The 19,662-nt window shown below is 42.3% G+C and overlaps 1 protein-coding gene across 1 annotated transcript in view; it reads left to right on the forward strand.

The window, feature by feature from the left end:
- ROR1 (receptor tyrosine kinase like orphan receptor 1) overlaps positions 1 to 19,375 on the forward strand; it is a 409,167-nt gene extending 389,792 nt beyond the window's left edge. Inside the window, exons 8-9 of the mRNA XM_045064666.1 lie at positions 725 to 936; positions 16,312 to 19,375. Coding sequence (XP_044920601.1) covers positions 725 to 936; positions 16,312 to 17,739 — 1,640 coding nt within the window. The 3' untranslated portion in view covers positions 17,740 to 19,375. The remainder of the gene's footprint in view (positions 1 to 724; positions 937 to 16,311) is intronic.
- The last annotated feature ends 287 nt before the right edge of the window (positions 19,376 to 19,662 follow it).

Below are 19,662 nucleotides of genomic sequence, written 5' to 3' on the forward strand. Positions count from 1 at the left end.
CAAGTTCTTCAGTGATGCTGTGCTGGAGGGAACTGTAGACACCATCCAAAGTAGATACTTCCTTTGTGCAGATGAGAAGAAGTGAGGCCCCGAGAGGTGAAGGATCTGTTCAAGGTCACCCAGTTCATCAGGAAGTCAGTTCCCCCATATTCTAAGGTCAGTCCCCCCATATTCTAAGTCAGGTCCCCCATATTCTAAGGCCAATGGCTTTATGGACCCTGGGACTAGGATTCCTGGGTGACATTGATTCTGGAAGACGCAGGACTGGCCCTGTAAATCCAAACCTGCCAAGACAAGGCCATGATTTCTAGAAGAGCTCGTTGTGGTGGTTGATCTGGGCTAGCAGCCAAAGGAAGAAGATCCCTGTGGTCCACATGCATGCTCTTGGGTGTATACAGTCCATTCACATGACGTTTAACTTTGAAGGTGTCAGAGAAATGCAGGTCTGTTGCTGAAGAGAGGCAACATCAGACGGGGACCCACACACATGCGAAGGTTTCACAGTGTTCCTCTGCAATTTTTAAACACTTGAACTTTAAACTTTCAAACTTCAATAAATTATGTTGAAGGTTTGATAGAAACAAATTGTAATAAGTAATGGTTCCTTTTTTCTCCAGTGAGTTTGTACGCACAGAAGAGGAGGTCATTTTCAACTACGCAATGTAATGTTACACATGTTATTCAAACTAGTGTGACTTTTGCTCTTTTTTATTTCTGTACCCAGATTCGAAGGATTCCAAGGAGAAGAATAAAATGGAAATCTTGTACATACTGGTGCCAAGTGTTGCCATTCCTCTGGCCATTGCTCTGCTCTTCTTCTTCATTTGTGTCTGCCGCAATAACCAGAAGACCTCATCCCCGCCTGTCCAGAGGCAACCGAAGCACGTCAGAGGTCAAAACGTGGAGATGTCAATGCTGAATGCATATAAAACCAAGGTAAAATTAGCACAAAACGTGAAGATGTCAATGCTGAACGCATATAAATCCAAGGTAAAATTAGTAGAACTGAGCTGTACAGATTCTGTAAGCTTCGGGTTAAAGCAGAACTTAGCACCCTCCCTAGCTTCGAAATCAAATGATTTAGACTCAGAGTTTACATGCTCTAGAATTCATTTTCAGCATAATTTTGTCTGTCTCTAACTTTACCCAAGGCAGCTGGAACATTCTTTCATCAGTGTGTCCATGTCCACGTTGGGCCAGCCCCATCACTGCCTTAACATGGAGTCTGGACTAGAAAGAATCTTTAAGACATCATCTCTCCTAAAGATTCCAAGTGTGAGCTATTTTCACAATTTCAAAGATGGAAAGACTGAACTCTTCCAGTCAAACTGAAAGAAATGAACAGAGAAAAAAAAAAACATAGTTGACTCAGTTCACTGTCCCAAAACTCCTTTTTATTGCACAACAGCACGCATAGATGGTACACTGAAGAACGGTAGGTTTTATGTGATGTGCTTTTTTGCCACAGCAACAAAACCTAAGTCCTAACCTAGGAGCTCAGTTAGGTTTAATGCCTAACCAAAATCCATTTCTCTTTGATTTAAACATATTTAAAGAGAAGTGTTGTTCTTCCTATACTCTTCGAATGCTGTTTTATGATCGCCCACCTTAGCCTTCTCATCTCTGTGCTAAATCAGCCCACTTCCTTTTCGTTTTTCCTCCTTATCTCTCAACACGTGGGTTGCTCCAGGTCTTGGCAATGAACCCAGGGTCACCGGTCCTTACCTTAAACGGAGCACACACACCACATGTTGAAGCTGAAATACAACAGAGGCTTTCTCTCCAGAAAGCCAGAACCTCAATCCTTAGGCCTCTCAGCAAAGAAATTTCATTTAAATAATTTAGAAGACATCCCAAAAGCTTGTCTTTTCTTCTTATTCCAACTCCATAGGCCATTCATTCACTCATTCTACAAATATTTATCTTCTCTGTGGGCTAGTGACTGTATTACTCATTTGACCTTCATAAAGAAGCTGCATCTCTTTAATAAAATCTTAGAGAAAAATATCTTCACACTGAAATTAACTAATCCTTCGAAATAATTAGTTGAGTTGCCTATTGGGACTGACTCATAGTCCTCATTTGATTTTAGTCTGCTTTGCAGTTAGATTTTTGTTTGTTTCATTTAAAAAGTCTTATATATTTTTTTTCTGTTGTACTCATATTTGTTGGTAAGATTTTCGGATTTCTTAAATGTTAAAAATTCATTTTTTAATTATTCTGTCTCAAGTGAAACCACAGTTCTCTTCAGTGTGAATCTTTACCATTAAAAAAAAACAACAGTGAACAAACAAATCCAGAGACCCTGAAGACTACAAGGTTCACTCAGTAGGCTGGAGGGACAGGTAGAGGTGGAGGTTCCTTTTTTGTGACATCCTAGCTGCCTGCTAGCCAGCGTACATCCATTACAGCATGTTAGAGAACATCACATTTAATCCTCATAAGGGACTTGAAGAAAAGAGAAGGGTTAATACTGCACATTCAGAAGCTCACACCCAGCTGACCCTTTACACTTCCCAGGCTTGAAAGTTCTGGTGTGATGGTGTTTCCTTATGAGAAACTGTCATTTCTGTTATTAAACATTGAGAAACTTTAGAAACGCCAGAACTGTGGACAGGAGAGAGACCCAGGTCAGCCGGCTTAGAGCAGTCATCTTGCTGCAGCCACCGTCTCCTCTCAGAACAGACTCCTCTGGGCTGCAGCAGGAACCACGGGAAGAGTTCTTTCCATTTGGGAAAACTGTCAGCCTCCATGTGCAACTTAATTCCATTATTAGCAGAGGTTTGCTTTGCAAACATTTGCCTAAATGTCCAAGAGGCATGACATTTTGGACTTATGCAGTCTTTCAAAGAAAGATCTCATAGAACTTTGTGGCATAAATGGAGAAAGCTAAAGTGTGTTGAGGGAGATACAAATTGTCAAGAACTGTACTAAGAGCTTTAATATTCATGGTCTCATTTAATCCTTGCAGCTGTTCGAGAATACAGATGTGATTATGGCTACCATACAACCAGAGTAACTAAGACTCCTACAGATTAAGTAATCGTCCAAAATCAAAGAGCTAGAGAGTGGAAGAGATGTGAACATAGGATTTTTTGTGACTAGAGAAAGTCCTTGCACTCGCCTGACCCTGTGAAAACTTTTTCACAGGACAAGTCATGCTGGGAAAGGAGAGTGGGAAGAGGGCAGGCAATACTGAATATGATTCCATTTGGTCAGTTTGGGCTGAATGCTGACTGTAGGCATCCCCCTGCCTTGTGATAAATCCTTAAGAGGCTTGTGTAACCGTCACACGTCTAAATGGTATAGCTCCAGTTCTGCCAAAGGCATGTGAAATTTAGTCAGAGCAGTAATAGTCCCCTACCTTATATGGCTGTAGAGAAAAATGTAAAATATACTGGGACAGGGGCACCTGGGTGTCTGGCTCAGTCATTAAGCGTCTACCTTTGGCTCAGGTCATGATCTCAGGGTCCTGGAATCAAGCCCCGCATCGGGCTCCCTGCTTCATTGGGAACTTGCTTCTCTCTCTCCCTCTGTCTGCTGCTCTGCCTACTGGTGCTCTGTCAAATAAATCTTTAAAAAATTTTTTTAAATAATAAAATATACTGGGACAAATTTTCCCAAAGACTTAGTGAAGTAAACATTGTTTTCATCATTTCTGAGGTTTTCCTTGCAAAATCTCCCAGTGCCAAGATTTCTCCACCAAGGCTTAGAATTTAGCCTTAAACAGCTCTAAGTAATTCCGAACCACACTGTTAAGTAGGAACAGCTCGAGTATCTTTGACGGGGTTGAGGAAGGCAAAAGAAACAACAAAAACAAATGCTCACTCTTTTTCTCTTACTCTCTTAAGAGATTTGGCTCCAATCAAATTTGAGTTATTCTGTTTGTTTTGGTTCTTACTGAGTGCCTTTCCTGGAAAAAGCACAAAGGACTTCGTAGACCTTAAAGAAAATTCCTAACTGTAAACAGCCAATCTCTAAAAGTGCTTTGAAAGGTCACTGACACATAAATATTACATGTACCTATAAAAGCTAAGGAAGGAACACACATAAGAAAGAATGGGGGGGTGGGGGAAGTCTTGAAAACAAACACCCTACCAGCGTAAAATCAGAAGGATACTTGGAGGGCCGGGATGTTAAAGAATAAAGTATGGAAACTGGTATGCCTGAGCCTTACTCTTATTTTCCCCTGGTCAATTCAAAAGTTAGAAGCTCCAGAATTTTTATTGATCCAAATGAACATGCCCTTGAGGGTTTAAACTCTTTCTATCTCTCTCCACTTGCTGAGCTGCTAACCCCCCCCCCCCAAGTGTTTGGATTAGGAGGAGTCTCCTCAGGGAGATTAGAAGCCTTTCAGAGGGCACAAGAGCAGTCAGACTGGTTGAAAGACCCAGCCTGAGTCCCTGGAGAGGTGGGTGAGGCGGCTGAAAGTTAGACTCCATGAGATTTGAGTTTCCTGCTGATTTGTGGGGAAAGGAAGTCCATGGACCAGAGAGACACCTCAGTGTGGAGCCATGAACAGTCAGGAAATGGAGATGTTCCTCCTGCTCCTACCTCCTCCACCCCCCATGGCCCTGAGAAGTCACTTGGCCTCTGTGAGTCTCACATTTCTCAGTTGTTCAGAGAATGATGTAGACCCTGTTTGTGTAAGGTACTGTTCATTTGTTTTCCTTTTATTCTGTTCAGCAGGAGATTTCAAGCCATTCGGTGGGACAAGATAACCTTCTCTTTCCCCTCTGTAAAATCCCCTGATGAGTATTCTAGTGATGTGTGAACTAAGTAGGACTTTTCTGTATTGCATTACAAATTTTATGATCTGAGTGGGTGTTTTTTAAGAGTACTGTGGAAAATGAACCTTCTCTAAGAATCCTGGGAAACCGTAACTTCCGTTCTCCTGGATTCTTTTCTTTCGCCCCTCCCCCTCCACTCCCCAGTAGTCATGTGTCTGAAAAACAGGGCAGTGTCTGCAGGGGAGAGAAGGCTGTGGAGCACTCTCCTGGGGAGTGAGAAAGTGCCAGAGCCTCCCACTTGAGCACAGCAGAGGGGGTGGGGGCTTCTGTCCTTCCCTATGTGACTCACCTACATGGGACGCAGGCACACTGAGAAGTTAAGAGTTGGGGGAGTTTGGGGATGGGGGACAAAGAACAGTGGGCTGGAGGTTGGGGAGGGCCATGGCCAAAGCCCAAATAAGCTGTGGGTCAGACTCGGCAGCTCCAGGCTGGTATAAGGAACATTTGGTAGAAAGCAGGATTTGCCACGTGTTCTGAAGCTGGTGACTCTATTTTATTTCTCAATGTACCCTCATCTCTTACCAGCTTCTCTGTTTCTTCACTTCCAGGCAGTTCCTCTCCCTTTATCCTTTCCACCCAAAGTAGTTGCTGAATGTACTGACACTTGATGATCTTCTCTGGACCTGTCCTCTTTGCCAGTAATCTGCTTCCATCTAAAAAGCTCTGCTGTGGTCTGGCTGCCCCCTTTGAACCCCTGGCCTTACCCAGTGTCACCACATTTAGTGCTAAAATGTCCTCAATAGCTTTACTACTCACTCCTTAAAGCCTTTGACCCCCAGACTTCTGAGCTCATCATTCTATTGACAGGGCCCTCTAGGGAATCCCCAGTGATGTAATTCAATCTAATGGCCTTTTCCAAGTCTTTATCCTCCTTAATTTCCCTGGAGCCTTGGATATTCTGAACCACCATCTTGAAATACTTTTTCTCTTGGCTTTCTTCCTATCGCCTCTGTTTCCTTCACTAGTTCCTTCCGTTCCTCTTTTCCTCTCTCCCACCTCCCCCTCTTCTCTCTCTCTCTTTCTTTCTCTCACTCTCTCTCTCATGCCTATTTCATCCTCTAGCATTGCTTTTGCTCCCACTTGATATAAATTCCCCAATCTGGAAGGACCAATCTCAAGTTAGAAAATTCTTCCTCCCTGCTCCTAAGAATCCATACTCTCTGGGCCTAACTACCTTTCCAGCCACATTTTCTTGGTCGATTTCTGGGAGGTAGTTTGATGCACTCCAAAGGGCAAGTACTGTAAGGAGAGAGAGAGAGATGATTAACGGATCTCAGCTCCATTGATTACCAGCCATGAGGTCTTAAGCAAATTCTCTGGACATTTGTTTTCTCCCCTATAAAACAAGGATACAAATAGTACTTAGAGATTTTTTTTTTTTCTTATTTGGATGTTTTCGGGATGGGGGGTGTGCATGGAGCACTGAGGGAAGGAAGAAGGCGAGGGAGAAAAGCTCTGAGGGAGCCAGATCAGCCGAATCAACCCTGGTGATCAAGGGGGTGACAGAAGTCACAGCCAGATCACCCCCACATCTGATCTTTTTGGCACCTTGAGATAGCATATTTGGTACTTCACAGGTACTCGATAGCTAGAAGTTACTATTATTTTTGATACATTTGCTAATATGAACAACCACAAATATTTTAATCAACTCCCAAGTGCCGTGCACAGGAAAATGTGGGCTGTGAAGAAACTCTAGGATCCAGGAGGCCACGTTACCTAGGGTGAGGACAGAAGCAAGGGAAGCAGTACAGCAAAGATAATATAGGTAGCTCTTTGGACATCTCTGGTATTACATTCCTACTCGGTTTGCATAAATGCCCCTGCCCACACCCTGTTGACACCCTGGGTAAAATCCTTCAGGGTGGAGAGGGTCTGAGAGTTCGGGCTGGATGGCTGTCCAGGACAGAGCCTCGCCTCCAGTCTGTGTCTGTAGAAACTGGACTTCTGGGGAGAATGAGTATTAGAAGTGGCTCTATTATAGGTGGTATTACAAACAAGCTAAAGTCCATCACACGCATTATCTCAACGGGATCTCTCTTACGACCTTCTAAAGGAGGAGCTAATTTGAGCCTGATTTGAGAGAGAGAAAACTTGAACCCAGGTCTGCCCAGTCCAGAACCCACGTGTGTCCCTATTGCTTCCGCACTGCATCCTGCTGCCTAACTTTGAGGCTGACCGAACCCCTGAGCTCAAGTTCTGAGCACTTGGTGGCTCAAGCTGACACTGGAAGTACCGGCCTCTGTTCTGCCAATTTCCAGGAAGGACTGAAATTCTCCCATCGACATTATCAAACAACCACCACAGAATGAACCCTGGGCACCACCAAACATTCACACGAACCATCAGAAAGTTACGTGACAGAGAAAAAAGAACTGCTTTCAAAGAGAAATCACTTCCAGAGAAGTGCCGCTGAACTCTGGGCAAATGTGGCAGACTGTTGGTTGAAGCTCCCTCCAGAATTTGATGGCATAAGCTGGAAGGCACTTAGTTCGGCTGTAGTCTTTGGAAAATGTCCATAACCTCCCAACATGAAAGTGCTCTGGCCTTTAAGTTTTTAAAACATAATCATTTCCGTTGAGGAGCGGAACCAATTGTTTCGCAATTTGAACACTGTTTACCTCAGAACCAGTAAAAGGCACAAGAATGGAAAATAGCCTTTGGAGTCAAGTAGATTCCTGTCAACAGCGAGGTCCAGATACTAAGAAGTCTCTACTCTCCAGCGCTCTCGTGCCCCCACACAGGCAAAGGCTGCTGTGTTCATTTGTCCCAGTCAACTAATGAGGACAACAGAGAATCAACCAGAGTAAGGTCTAAATCAGAGATCAGGAAGCAATTATACCTCGACATTCCACTTTTATGCCTGTGGGTTTTATGCTTTTAAAATTATGGAGCCCTTCGAGGATCAAAATGAAAATGCCAATTATTCCCAGAAAAATGCTCCAGCTTTGGAGTCAGGCATATTGGATTTGCATCTTGGCATCACCTCTTAATCGGTAGGCTTCTTTAGGCAAGCCACTTAACCTTTGAGTGTCTCAATTTCCTGATCCATGAAATGGGAACATCATAATGTGACTCTCATGGGATTAGGATGAGGGTTAAACATGAGTTGACGCAGTCAGCACTGAGAGAACAAAGGGCCTGTGGAGTAGTCACTAGGAAGACAGGCTCTGCATTCTGCCATAACGACCTACCAGCTACAAGATCACTTAAACACTGTTTCTCAGAGTTTCCATCTGTAAAATGGGACTTGTAGTTATAGTGACCAATTTCCTGGGGTTACTGAAAGGATGAAAGGGGTTACTATGTATCAAGTACAAGTACTTATAACTTACCGTATCCAAAACAAATCATTGGCATTGTTACAGTCTCAGTATCTGGCACAGGGAAAGGATTCAGTACATGGTAACTATTATTAAATGAGGAGCACAGACATTTAGGGTAGGAGCTGTGTCCTCACTCCTCATGTTTCTTGCGTGGGTCCTCACATACTCTTCTGTATGTAGGCTCTTTGGTGTATAGTATATACTGTATCCATTGACTGACTGATACAACTGGCTTTTTAAAAAGATCCCACACCATTGGCTAAACTGATGACATAGCCCAATGTATAGAGTGATTTAATTTCAAAACCTTGACTCTCACTAAGACATCAGCAGCCTAGTAAATACCAGCCAGTGCTTCTTATATTTACGTTAGCTGGTATTTCTGAAGCATCTTCTGCAGCCAAGTGTTATTTTCTCTGGCTCCTATAGGTCAAAATTGCTCAACCAGGGCCTTCAGGTGCATTGCAGTGATTCATCATTCAAGGAGCAGAGATCTGGACCACTCGTAATTGTCTGATCCAGAAAGCCATATTCATTCATTCCAGAGATTCTCACAGTAAAGCCTCCAGGTCAGGAATATCCCCATCACCTTGACTTGTCAGAACTGCAGGATCTCAGACCTACAGAATCAGAAACTCTAGGATTGGGGCCCAGCAATCTGTGTTTTAATAAGCCTTCGGGATGGGGGAGGGCACCAGGGCCTGCTCTGAATTAGCCTGTGCTAGTTACCTGAGAATCAGAGTGCGAGCAAGTCCCCAAGGAATACAAATCTCAGGGAGAACTGTGTTTCCAAAGAGAAAAAGAACCTGGTGATGTCCTATTACCCCAGATCCCGCTCTGATTCTAATGAGGCTGAGGAAAATGCCACTGTTTTTCTCCTGAAGACACCTGAGTCCAGCTAGAATTGGCAAGTGTATAGCAAATGAGATTTGGAAAAAGGCAGCAGTCTTGGAGCGTTAAGGTCTGGGAAAGGAACAGGGGAGGGACTATGGGGGATGGTTTAAGTTAGTCGTGTGAATAGAACTTTAGCTCTTTTTCAGCATCTGCTGTTGGAGCCACCTTCCTGTCTGGGGGAACCACCCTGGGATCTGTTCCCCTCCACCTCATGTCACTCAACTTTTTCGTGGTGCCCAACTTTAAGTGGGGCTCGAACGTAGGCATTCATACCCTGCTCAGGTTAGAAGCAAAAAGTCACAAATCGATGGATCCATGCTGCACACAAATGCGAGCCATCACAATATCTTTACCTCCTCTCCTACAGCAGTCCCTTCTGTCAAGCGAGCAGGAAATGGCAGGTTAGCTGTGAGCTATGTCACCCAGAGGAATCATTTCAAATAGATTTTCACCTAAGGTATAACTTCCCAAAGGTGGAAGGAGATAAAGTCATTGAGTCTGTCCTCCTTATCCAACTGCCTCTACCTCATGACAATTTAAAACAAAAACAAACAAACAAAAAACAACTCCACTCATGGTCCCTTGCTTTCATATCTAAAGATAATAGAGCTAAAAGGATCCCATGTCCCCATGTAGTAATGTGTCTCAGGTGAAGGAAGCCACCAGCATCCGCCTGGCCTCCATCAGCAGCGTAGACAGCGGACGACAATAGCCACATCTGACTCCCAGCGAAGTGACCGTCATCTACAATGTTCTCCCTTCATTTTCCTTCTGTGAAGAGTTCACGTAAACTCTAATACAGTTGCTCTTCAAAACTGTCTAAGGGAAGAGGCAGATTTGGAGTTTAGAATCACGTATCAACTTCCATATCAACTCTGATTTTTCTCCCTGCCCCCAAATTATATAATTTTTAAAACCTCACTGAGGCAGATGTGTGTTTACTTTGAGAAGTAAAAATGTTAACATTTAAACTGAAAGCCTGTTTCGGTTTTAAGGTACTTAATTGCCTTACAGCATACCCTAAACGGAGCCCATCTTGTCATTCAGCTAATGGAGGGAGTGATAAAGAGATAGGAGCCCAGGACCCTATTCATTCCAGTTTTCCTTTGTACTTCGTTTACTTTGGCACCACGCCTCATGTGTATTTTACACTTCTTTACATTTTGTACATCCCTGTATGACAAATACTTGTCAAACAAAAACTAAACAGATTTATAACCCCTTAACTTGAAATGAGCCAAAATTGAACTGCCAAAACTTTATGACTTCATTTTCTTTCATAGTTTTCCACTACATTGGTTCAAACAGACAAACCCCACTTGAGGTCAAGCCGAGGTCATTTCACTTTCATTACTAAAATATAATTTACAATATGCCAGACCTAAACAAGTTTAGCCTAAAGGGTTTGTATAATGTAAACCATCTGTTCCTCAACAATACAGCTCATTTCCTGCCGTCACTGGACAGTCTACTGACTGCTGCTTGAAGGGGTTTTATGATTTTTTAACTAGTTCAGGATTTATGTAAAATTTGAAAATGAGTCTGTAGTTAAGACACATTTGTATCGAGTAACTGGAGCGTTTTAAAAATGCAAATCACTGTGTAAATTGTTCCCCTGAAGCCAAGGTCCGAGCGGTTTTTCTGGGTACTTCCATGCTGGCTGCCGCACAGGTGTTCCGAGGAAAGGTTTTGTGAAGTCTGCTGTAGTCGTTGCCTCCCATGCTTCTTTCCAAAGCAAAATCCCCAAATTTGGGTATGACTAGCAGTGCTGAGCTGCGACTTCTTGCTGGAGGGCCCACCTGGTACAGCTGGGATCTGACAAGACACACTTGGGGTCAGAATGTCTTCTCCTGTGCCTGAACAGGGGATAAAGAACAGTTATAACTTCACGGAGTGACCACACACTGAAGGCCTGCAGGCTGGCCTCACGGCCCCGTAAGGTGTCAGACCCCCCGGCTAAGCCTCCAGAGACCTCCTGGGTCAAACCGGCCTTGCCAGGCCAGCACGCTTCTCTGGTTTCAGACAGAACGGTGTGGCCCAAAGCAGAAGGCCTTGCAGCAAAGTGCAGCTCTTTTTGGCTCTCCTAAAAATTCTTGATACTTCTCAAGCCTTGTTTTCCATCTGTAAAATGGTAAGAGTGAGAGTTCTTTTTTCCAAAGGCGAATAGAAGAGAACTAATTTGCTTACCTCAGTGGAGGGGAATGCAGCCAGTCTTATTAGCCATGAAGCCCCAGGGGCCATGTGTCAGGTCCGTGCCAAGGTCCTGTCCACCCATCTTCTCTTCCAGTCCCCAGAAGTTTGGCCAGCTTGCTTCCTTGTCCCATCTGCCACCATCTACTCTTCCACATGGGTTCTCACTCTCTCCACCCGTCTTCATCTCCCAGAATCCTAGAGGAGCAGCCACTCCAATTGGACCCACCTTCAGGATCCAAAACAAATTCTCTATTTTGAGGTTGAAGATTTTTAAGATATCAAGATTTTTGTTTTAAACCAACAACTACAAGAGAGCAGGGAAAGATTAGTAGGAGGAAAGTCAATGCTTCTTTTTTTTTTTTTTTTCCAAAAACATGTAAAGGGAATTATACAAAACTGTCTAGAACTGCTTAAGGCTGTAAAAAGGTCTAAATCATTCTCATTTACTCCACTTCCGGGATTACTTCGATAATAAGGATAATAAGATTGATGTGACAATCACTTACTAGGTGGAAATTGGTTTCCGACATTGTTGAATTTAATCCCTGGTGTCACTGTGGAAGCTGCATATTATATTGTTTCATGGGTTTGGAAATAGAGGTTCAGCGAAGTGAAGAACCTCATTCAAGGTCAACCAACTAAGATATGGGACCTACCTCACAGGGTTGTTGTCTTAAATGAGTCATATTTGTTAAGTGCTTAGAACAGTATCTAGCATGTAGTAAATGTTATATAAATATTAACTAGTACTGATAGAATGTAACAGGCCCAAGATGCAAATTCAAATTGGTATGACTCCGGAGATGACATAGTTTGAATATCCTGCACTGGCTGGCTATGCATTATTTTCAGCAGGGGCAGGAAAAAGTCCTAACTTCCCATTACCTCAGTCTAATATTCCTTGAGTGTAGTTACTAATTCTGATTTTCCCTAAAAAAAAAAAATTGTATTACTCAGTCACATAGGTTTCTCTCTCACCAAAGCCTGGGGATCCTGCATAGGTGGAAAGGTAAGTAAATACCTACTATCCCATTCAAAGGACCCTCACATAAATTGGATTCTTTTAAATCATTAGGAAAAGGACGCTTGGGTGGCTCAGTCGGTTAAGTGTCTGCCTTTGGCTCAGGTCACGATCCCGGGATCCTGGGATCGAGCCCCCCTTCGGGCTCCCTGCTCAGCAAAGAGTCTGCCTCTCCCTCTCCCTTTGCCACTCCTCCTCCACTCATGCTCTATCTCTCGCTTTCTCTCAAATAAATAAAATCTTTTAAAAATTAAAAATTATTTAAAAATAAATTTTTTAAAAAAATTAAAAATCTTTAAAAAATATATATGTGTGTGTATGTGTGTGTGTGTGTGTGTGTGTGTATAAAATAAATCATTAGGAAATGTTGTGATAGAAATCCCTACCCTAACATCATGCCAGAGAAATTCACCTTGGATTAGTCTTTCCCCAAAATAAAAATCATCTGAGTGCCAGAAGAGAAAAAGTAAGTTTGGTTCAATTGGTTCCTTTCTCATCACCTGCACGCAGCTCTCCCTGAGGAACAATGTAGCTTCCAAAAGAATCCAACCCCTGTAAGCAAAAGGAAAAATAGTGGATGTACCTGTGATTGCAAAAGAAATTTACATATTCAGTCAGGTAGAAAGATTGGTCATATGTTTTTACTTTTTTATTTTTTTCTTGGTCCAAAAACGTATAAAGTACAAAGAGGCATGAAGTGAAAACTCTCCCAACTCTGTCTCCTTTCTCCTAGTTCCCATCTCTGTACTCCCCCATAATTCTGCTGTTTCCTGAGTGTCCTTTCAGAGTTTCTTTATATATACACAAATAAACATGAATATTTTCCTTCTTTTTCACTTCCCCGTTCACACAAAAGCAGCATGCAGCATTAACTGTTCTTTTGCTTTTTATTTTTGACTTAGCAGTAGGATTTTGGAGATCTTTCCATGTCGGTACATAGAAAATGTCCTCTTTAATACTCTTTTTTTAGTTCTACCATAATTAACATAACAAGTCTCCTCTAGGTAGACGTTTATGTTGTTTCTTTCTTTCTTTTTTTTTTTAGATTTTAATTTATTTATTTGATGGTCAGAGATCACAAGTAGGTAGAGAGAGAGGAGGAAGCAGGCTTCCTGCTGAGCAGAGAGCCCGATGCAGGGCTCAATCCCAGGACCCTGAGATCATGACCTGAGCCGAAGGCAGAGGCTTTAACCCACTGAGCCACCCAGGCGCCCCCATTTCTTTTTTATTTTAAAGGAAGTTTTATTTTATTTTATTTTATTTTTTAGAGAGCACAAGCATAGGCAGCAGAGGGGAGAGGGGTGCAGAAGAAGAGAGGGAGAGAATCTTAAGCAGGCTCTACTCACCCAGCACAGAGCCCAACACAGGACTCAATCTCACAACCCTAAGATTATGACCTGAGCTGATATCAATAATCAGATGCTCAACCAACTAAACCACCTAGGTGCCACATTTAGGTTGTTTCTACTGTTTTGCTCCTACAATACTATGATGAATAGGACTGAATCAATAAATTTTAATTTACTGAATGTTTAAAGCAATGTGTTACCATTACTTTCAGTAGCAGTAACTTTCCTGTAAGACATTTCCAAATACCAACCTCTTAAGATCTGCTTTAACGAATAAATGAGACCTATTTCTAATAGGAAATATTATTTGCATGGGAAAATTAATGTTTCAAATTTGTCAATTTTAGTTTATCCTTTTAAGTATTTTGCTGCATGTTTATTTATACTTATTAACTTAAGGGGCATTTTGTCCTGGAAAATATCAGCCCAGAACAGAGCCAATCATCATGAATTTTAAACTAATAGAGTTTGGATTAGAGAAATATTTTACTAGATCTTCTAAACTTGTCTTAAACTCTGTACGGAGAATTCTGAATTCTATATGTATTTACAACATTGTCAGCTTTAATTGGAATAGAGCAGTATTCTTTTTCTTTAAAAAATTTAAAGTGCAGGGATTATTTTAAAAAATTACTTTATGTACAAATGCATTACTTTTATGATTTGCTTCTTAACAACCTCTTCTAGAATTTAGGCTAGATTTGAGGTGAGTTTCAAAAATTATTGCCAAGATGAAATGTGACAATTTAATACTTATTTTCATTGTGAGCTAGGTACATTTTCCTGTTTGTCTTAACATCAATTAGTAAACAAGCCACTTATGAAGCTGTAGGGTTATCAGTTGGCATGAGGGCAATGCCTCTCTTCAAGAAATTGAAATCTGATTGAGAGGACAAAATATGCATTAAAAGAAAGGCAACTTGGGGATAAAAATATATGTTTATTATATATATAAACATATATATATAATATATATAAACATATATATATGTTTATTATAAAAAAATAAAAAATTTAAAAAAAAAGAAAGGCAACAGCAAAGTAACAACTAAAAGTTACACAGCACTTACTATGTACAAACCATCATGCTGAGTATTTTACAAATACTACTTTATTGCAAGTTCACAAAGAACCCTACAAGATAAGTACAATTATCCATCATAATCATCTCATTTTACAGATGGGGAATTGAGGCACAAGGTGGTTGAACACTGTAGCTAGAGTTACACAGCTGGTAAGTGGCAAAAGCAGGATTCAGATTCAAATTGTCTCACTGGGGAGGCCACGCATGTGACCAGCCCTCTTTTTTTTTCTTTTTCTGTTTATTTTTTTAGTTTCAATATTAAGGTTTTTTTTTTTTCCACAGTGAGATTAAGTATCAATTTAAATAATTATCAGAATGTATAAATGAACATTCATTCAGGTAAAATATTACTGCTTTAAAAGTAACTAATAAATATTTTGTATGTAATAGAATAGTTTATGTTTAGGTTAACAGGCACCATCTTGAGAGCAGAAAAGGTATTTTTAACCAATAAATTAATTACATTCAAGAAAACAAGATATTTATATCTGAAGTATGATATACATCCTTAAATGTTTTTCTTCATATAGCACCCAACTTCCCAAATGTCTAGGAAGTATCTCCCAAAATATAACTCATACCTTAAGTCATTAAAATAAAGCCCAAGAAAAAGCCAATTTAAGACAAAATATACAGTTTATATTCTTAATTCCCCATTCAATAAAATATCAATTGCCCATTTATTAAAAGTAAATGAACTGTATATATGCAATCTGTTAGTGCTGAAAATCTGAAATATAATATTTTTAAAACTCACTCTTTCTCAAAGTACTTAGAATCTTGCATCTCTGGTGGCAAACCTGAGAACTAGCCAGCATTTTACTTCCGCAGTCTTCATTCTTCTACTCCCAAAACAATGGATGGCTCACACCGCCTCTTGAGCGTGGTGGCAGTCAGACAGTGAAGCAGAAGGACTCCAGAGAAGGCAGAGACCTTAGCGGTTAGGGAGAGTTTCAGAGGGAACAGGATTTGAGAAGCATTGGGGAGCACATTCCAAACCTCCCACCTCTCCCGTGAGCACCGTGGGAGGACAGCCTTTCAGTTGGGTTTCTCTGGCTTTTTGCACAATAAATACCCAAAAAGAAAAACATTGCAGGAACAGTCGCTAGGCAAGAATGGCCATGGTGTTTAGGGCTGGACACTGAGGAGACCTATTTCCGTAAAACGATGCTAACATACGGAGAAGAAGCCAGGGTAGGCAGATTAGGGCCAGATCACACACGCTCTGTGTGCCGGGCTGAGAACTGAGGCTGTATGCTCTCCAGCAGCACCTCTCACACTGTAATGTTTACTGAAGTCACTGGGGTCTTGTTAAATGCACGTCCTCGTCCAGCAGGTTGGAGGTGGGCCGCCGAGAGCCCTCATTGGTTGTAAGCTCTGAGTGATGTCGATGCTGCTGGCCTTGGGACCACAGCCTGAGCAGCAAGACTCTAGGCTCTGAGCAGCAAACCGGCTGTGGAGCAGGGGATGTGGATGGAGGATGTGTGTCACCTCCTCCAAGTCGTGGCGGACAATTTTAAAGACTTCCAGAACTGCGGAATTTTCTTCAGTCTGGTTTATAGAACCTCTCCCTGTATGCCCCACCCCGTCCTTTGGAGGCTAAGACGTCTTACCTTAAGGTTTTAACCCACACTTTTCCTTTCTTTTGATACAGAGCAAGGCTAAAGAGCTGCCCCTCTCGGCTGTACGTTTTATGGAAGAACTGGGTGAATGTGCCTTCGGAAAGATCTATAAGGGCCATCTCTATCTCCCGGGCATGGACCATGCTCAGCTGGTCGCCATAAAGACCTTGAAAGACTACAACAACCCCCAGCAGTGGACAGAGTTTCAGCAGGAAGCCTCCCTGATGGCCGAACTGCAGCACCCCAATATCGTCTGCCTTCTAGGCGCCGTCACTCAGGAGCAACCGGTGTGTATGCTTTTCGAGTACATGAATCAGGGGGATCTCCACGAGTTCCTCATCATGCGATCCCCGCATTCCGATGTCGGCTGTAGCAGCGACGAAGACGGGACCGTCAAATCCAGCCTGGATCACGGAGATTTTCTGCACATCGCCATCCAGATCGCTGCCGGCATGGAGTACCTGTCTAGTCACTTCTTCGTCCATAAGGACCTTGCGGCTCGCAATATTTTAATCGGGGAGCAGCTTCATGTAAAGGTTTCAGACCTCGGGCTGTCCAGAGAGATCTACTCTGCCGATTACTACAGGGTGCAGAGTAAGTCTCTGCTGCCCATTCGCTGGATGCCGCCGGAAGCCATCATGTATGGCAAATTCTCGTCTGATTCAGATATCTGGTCCTTTGGGGTCGTCTTGTGGGAGATTTTCAGTTTCGGACTGCAGCCCTACTACGGATTCAGCAACCAGGAGGTGATCGAGATGGTGAGGAAGCGACAGCTGTTGCCGTGCTCCGAAGACTGCCCGCCCAGAATGTACAGCCTCATGACGGAGTGCTGGAACGAGATTCCCTCCAGGAGACCCAGATTTAAAGATATTCACGTCCGGCTGCGCTCCTGGGAGGGACTGTCCAGTCACACCAGCTCTACGACCCCTTCGGGGGGAAATGCCACCACACAGACCACCTCCCTTAGCGCCAGCCCAGTGAGTAATCTCAGTAACCCCAGATACCCCAACTACATGTTCCCGAGCCAGGGTATCACGCCACAGGGCCAGATTGCTGGTTTCATTGGCCCACCGATACCTCAGAACCAGCGATTCATCCCCATCAATGGATACCCAATACCTCCTGGATATGCGGCGTTCCCAGCCCCCCACTATCAGCCGGCAGGTCCTCCTAGAGTGATTCAGCATTGCCCGCCTCCCAAGAGTCGGTCCCCGAGCAGCGCCAGTGGGTCCACGAGCACCGGTCATGTGACCAGCTTGCCCTCTTCGGGATCCAACCAGGAAGCTAATATTCCCTTACTACCGCACATGTCCATTCCAAATCATCCCGGTGGAATGGGTATCACCGTTTTTGGCAACAAATCCCAAAAACCCTACAAAATAGACTCAAAGCAACCATCTTTGCTAGGAGACTCCAATATTCATGGACACACCGAATCTATGATTTCCGCAGAACTGTAAGATGCACGACTTTTGTAAATGTGGTATCCAGGAAAAACTAGAAAGCTGTAGGAAAGATTTAAATTCAAAGGTTTTTCTTTTGTGTTTTTGTTTTTGTTTTTTTAAATTACAGTGAGGTTCTCATTTAGCAGACATTGCAACAAGTATCTTCTGTGAAGTTTAAGTGTGTCTTACCAAGCAGGGCAGACACCAGCCAGAAAAAAAACCAAACCAAACAAAAACGTTGTGGGATTAACCCTCCATCAGGGGTACATGACATGGCATTGGGATTGGGACATCCGGTTTCAAGTACTAAAAACTGCCAGCCAGTGAAGAGGAAAAGAATTCTGTGATTAAATATCAAACCAAAAAGGAAAGTCAGTGGTGCTTTGTGTATTTGCCTTCGTTCTCCATGACTGGTCTCTCCCCAAAATGTATAGATCGTAGCATTTGTCTACCTGCTGTCTTATTTCCAGGACAAATGTTCAGGAATTATGTCCATTCAATTTAGACTTTATGCATGCATGTATGGAAATGATACTCAGAATCAATGAGGAAACTTTAGGCCAAATTTGAAATCCCAGAGGGAATCGAGCCATAAGACAAGTATTAGATCCCCCGAAGCCTTCTACACAGTGGGGCTTCTTTGGGAAGGTGCAGAGTGTGCCTCTTTGTGAATTTCCTCTGCTGATCAGGAAGGCCTTTTCCACACTAACCTTTTCCACAGTGTGTTTACACGAGCACTTGAAATAATACAGGGCAGCAGACCATAAGAGGGCTAGATGTGGATGCCAGAATTGATTGTTGGTTGATAGTTCAATCCATTGCATTAGAAATGAGGAACCAAAGGAAGCACAGTCAGGAAAATGGCCCCTCGGTCTAGATCAGCACCCATGGGAGAGGAACAAAGGGGCCCATGGGGACAGCCTCACAGGGGCTTCCCTGGACCCATAACATTGAAGAGGAGAGGTGTGGCTGCAGACCAGCACATCAGTGCCTACCACCTCCTGCAGAGGGGTGCTCACCCTCAGAGAACTCTGAGCAAGTAGGAAAATTCTATGACACCAGTATCTAGTTCAAGTTTTCTTTCACCTTTTCTTTTCTGATCCGGAAATGTTCACAAATGTTATCCTAGCACCAGAAGTTACGACGATGTATTCATAGAATTGGTTGGAATCCAAAGACTACGAATTCTAGTTTGCAGAATACCACAGTATTTTTAGAGAACAGGTACTGAGTTCTCATTTCAAAGATTACCGTGAACTGAATTTTTTTAAACTGGTGAATAGAAGGAACGTAATTATTTTTGCCTTAGTTAGGAGGGAGGCCTCAGATGTGCATCTCATGATGCCACTTGCCCGCCAGCCATCTTTTGCCAAGTTTAGAATTCTTATGGTTTCAAGTTCTATATAGGAAGGAACGTTATGTTTTATTTTTTTTTCGCTTGTTAAAAAAATAACTCCTTTATTCTAAGAGCAGTGTCTCAAAGTCTCACTTCTTTTTTTGATTTTACAGCTAAAGAGATTTTTAAAGAGACTTAACAGGATAGAAAATGATTCCTGGAAATGATATTTAATGAGGAGAATGCAAAGGGATTAGAAGCACATTGATGTTTCAGTTTTGTAAAAAAAAAAAAAAAAAAAAAAAGCAATTAGGATGAGAAATCAAGGAAAAATGTTTATGAAATGTGTTATAATTTTCCCAAACACTGAATCTTCAAACAATAAACATGGACTTATTGCTACTGTGAACTCAAAGAATTGGCTATATCCAGTTTTATTGGGAGATAAATTAAGAAATATTTTCGTGACACAAATAAGCTGATTCAAAAGTTACATTTCTGAACTTTAGGTAGAGGAGAATATTTGTATCCTTTTGTTGCTATGCAACTGTTTAATGATGAAGATTCAAACCACAATTTTGTATATCATACGACAATCAATT

The sequence above is a fragment of the Mustela putorius genome, unplaced genomic scaffold (assembly GCF_011764305.1).
Source record: "Mustela putorius furo isolate JIRA1106 unplaced genomic scaffold, ASM1176430v1.1 tig00003853_pilon_pilon_pilon, whole genome shotgun sequence".
Taxonomy (NCBI): domain Eukaryota; kingdom Metazoa; phylum Chordata; class Mammalia; order Carnivora; family Mustelidae; genus Mustela; species Mustela putorius.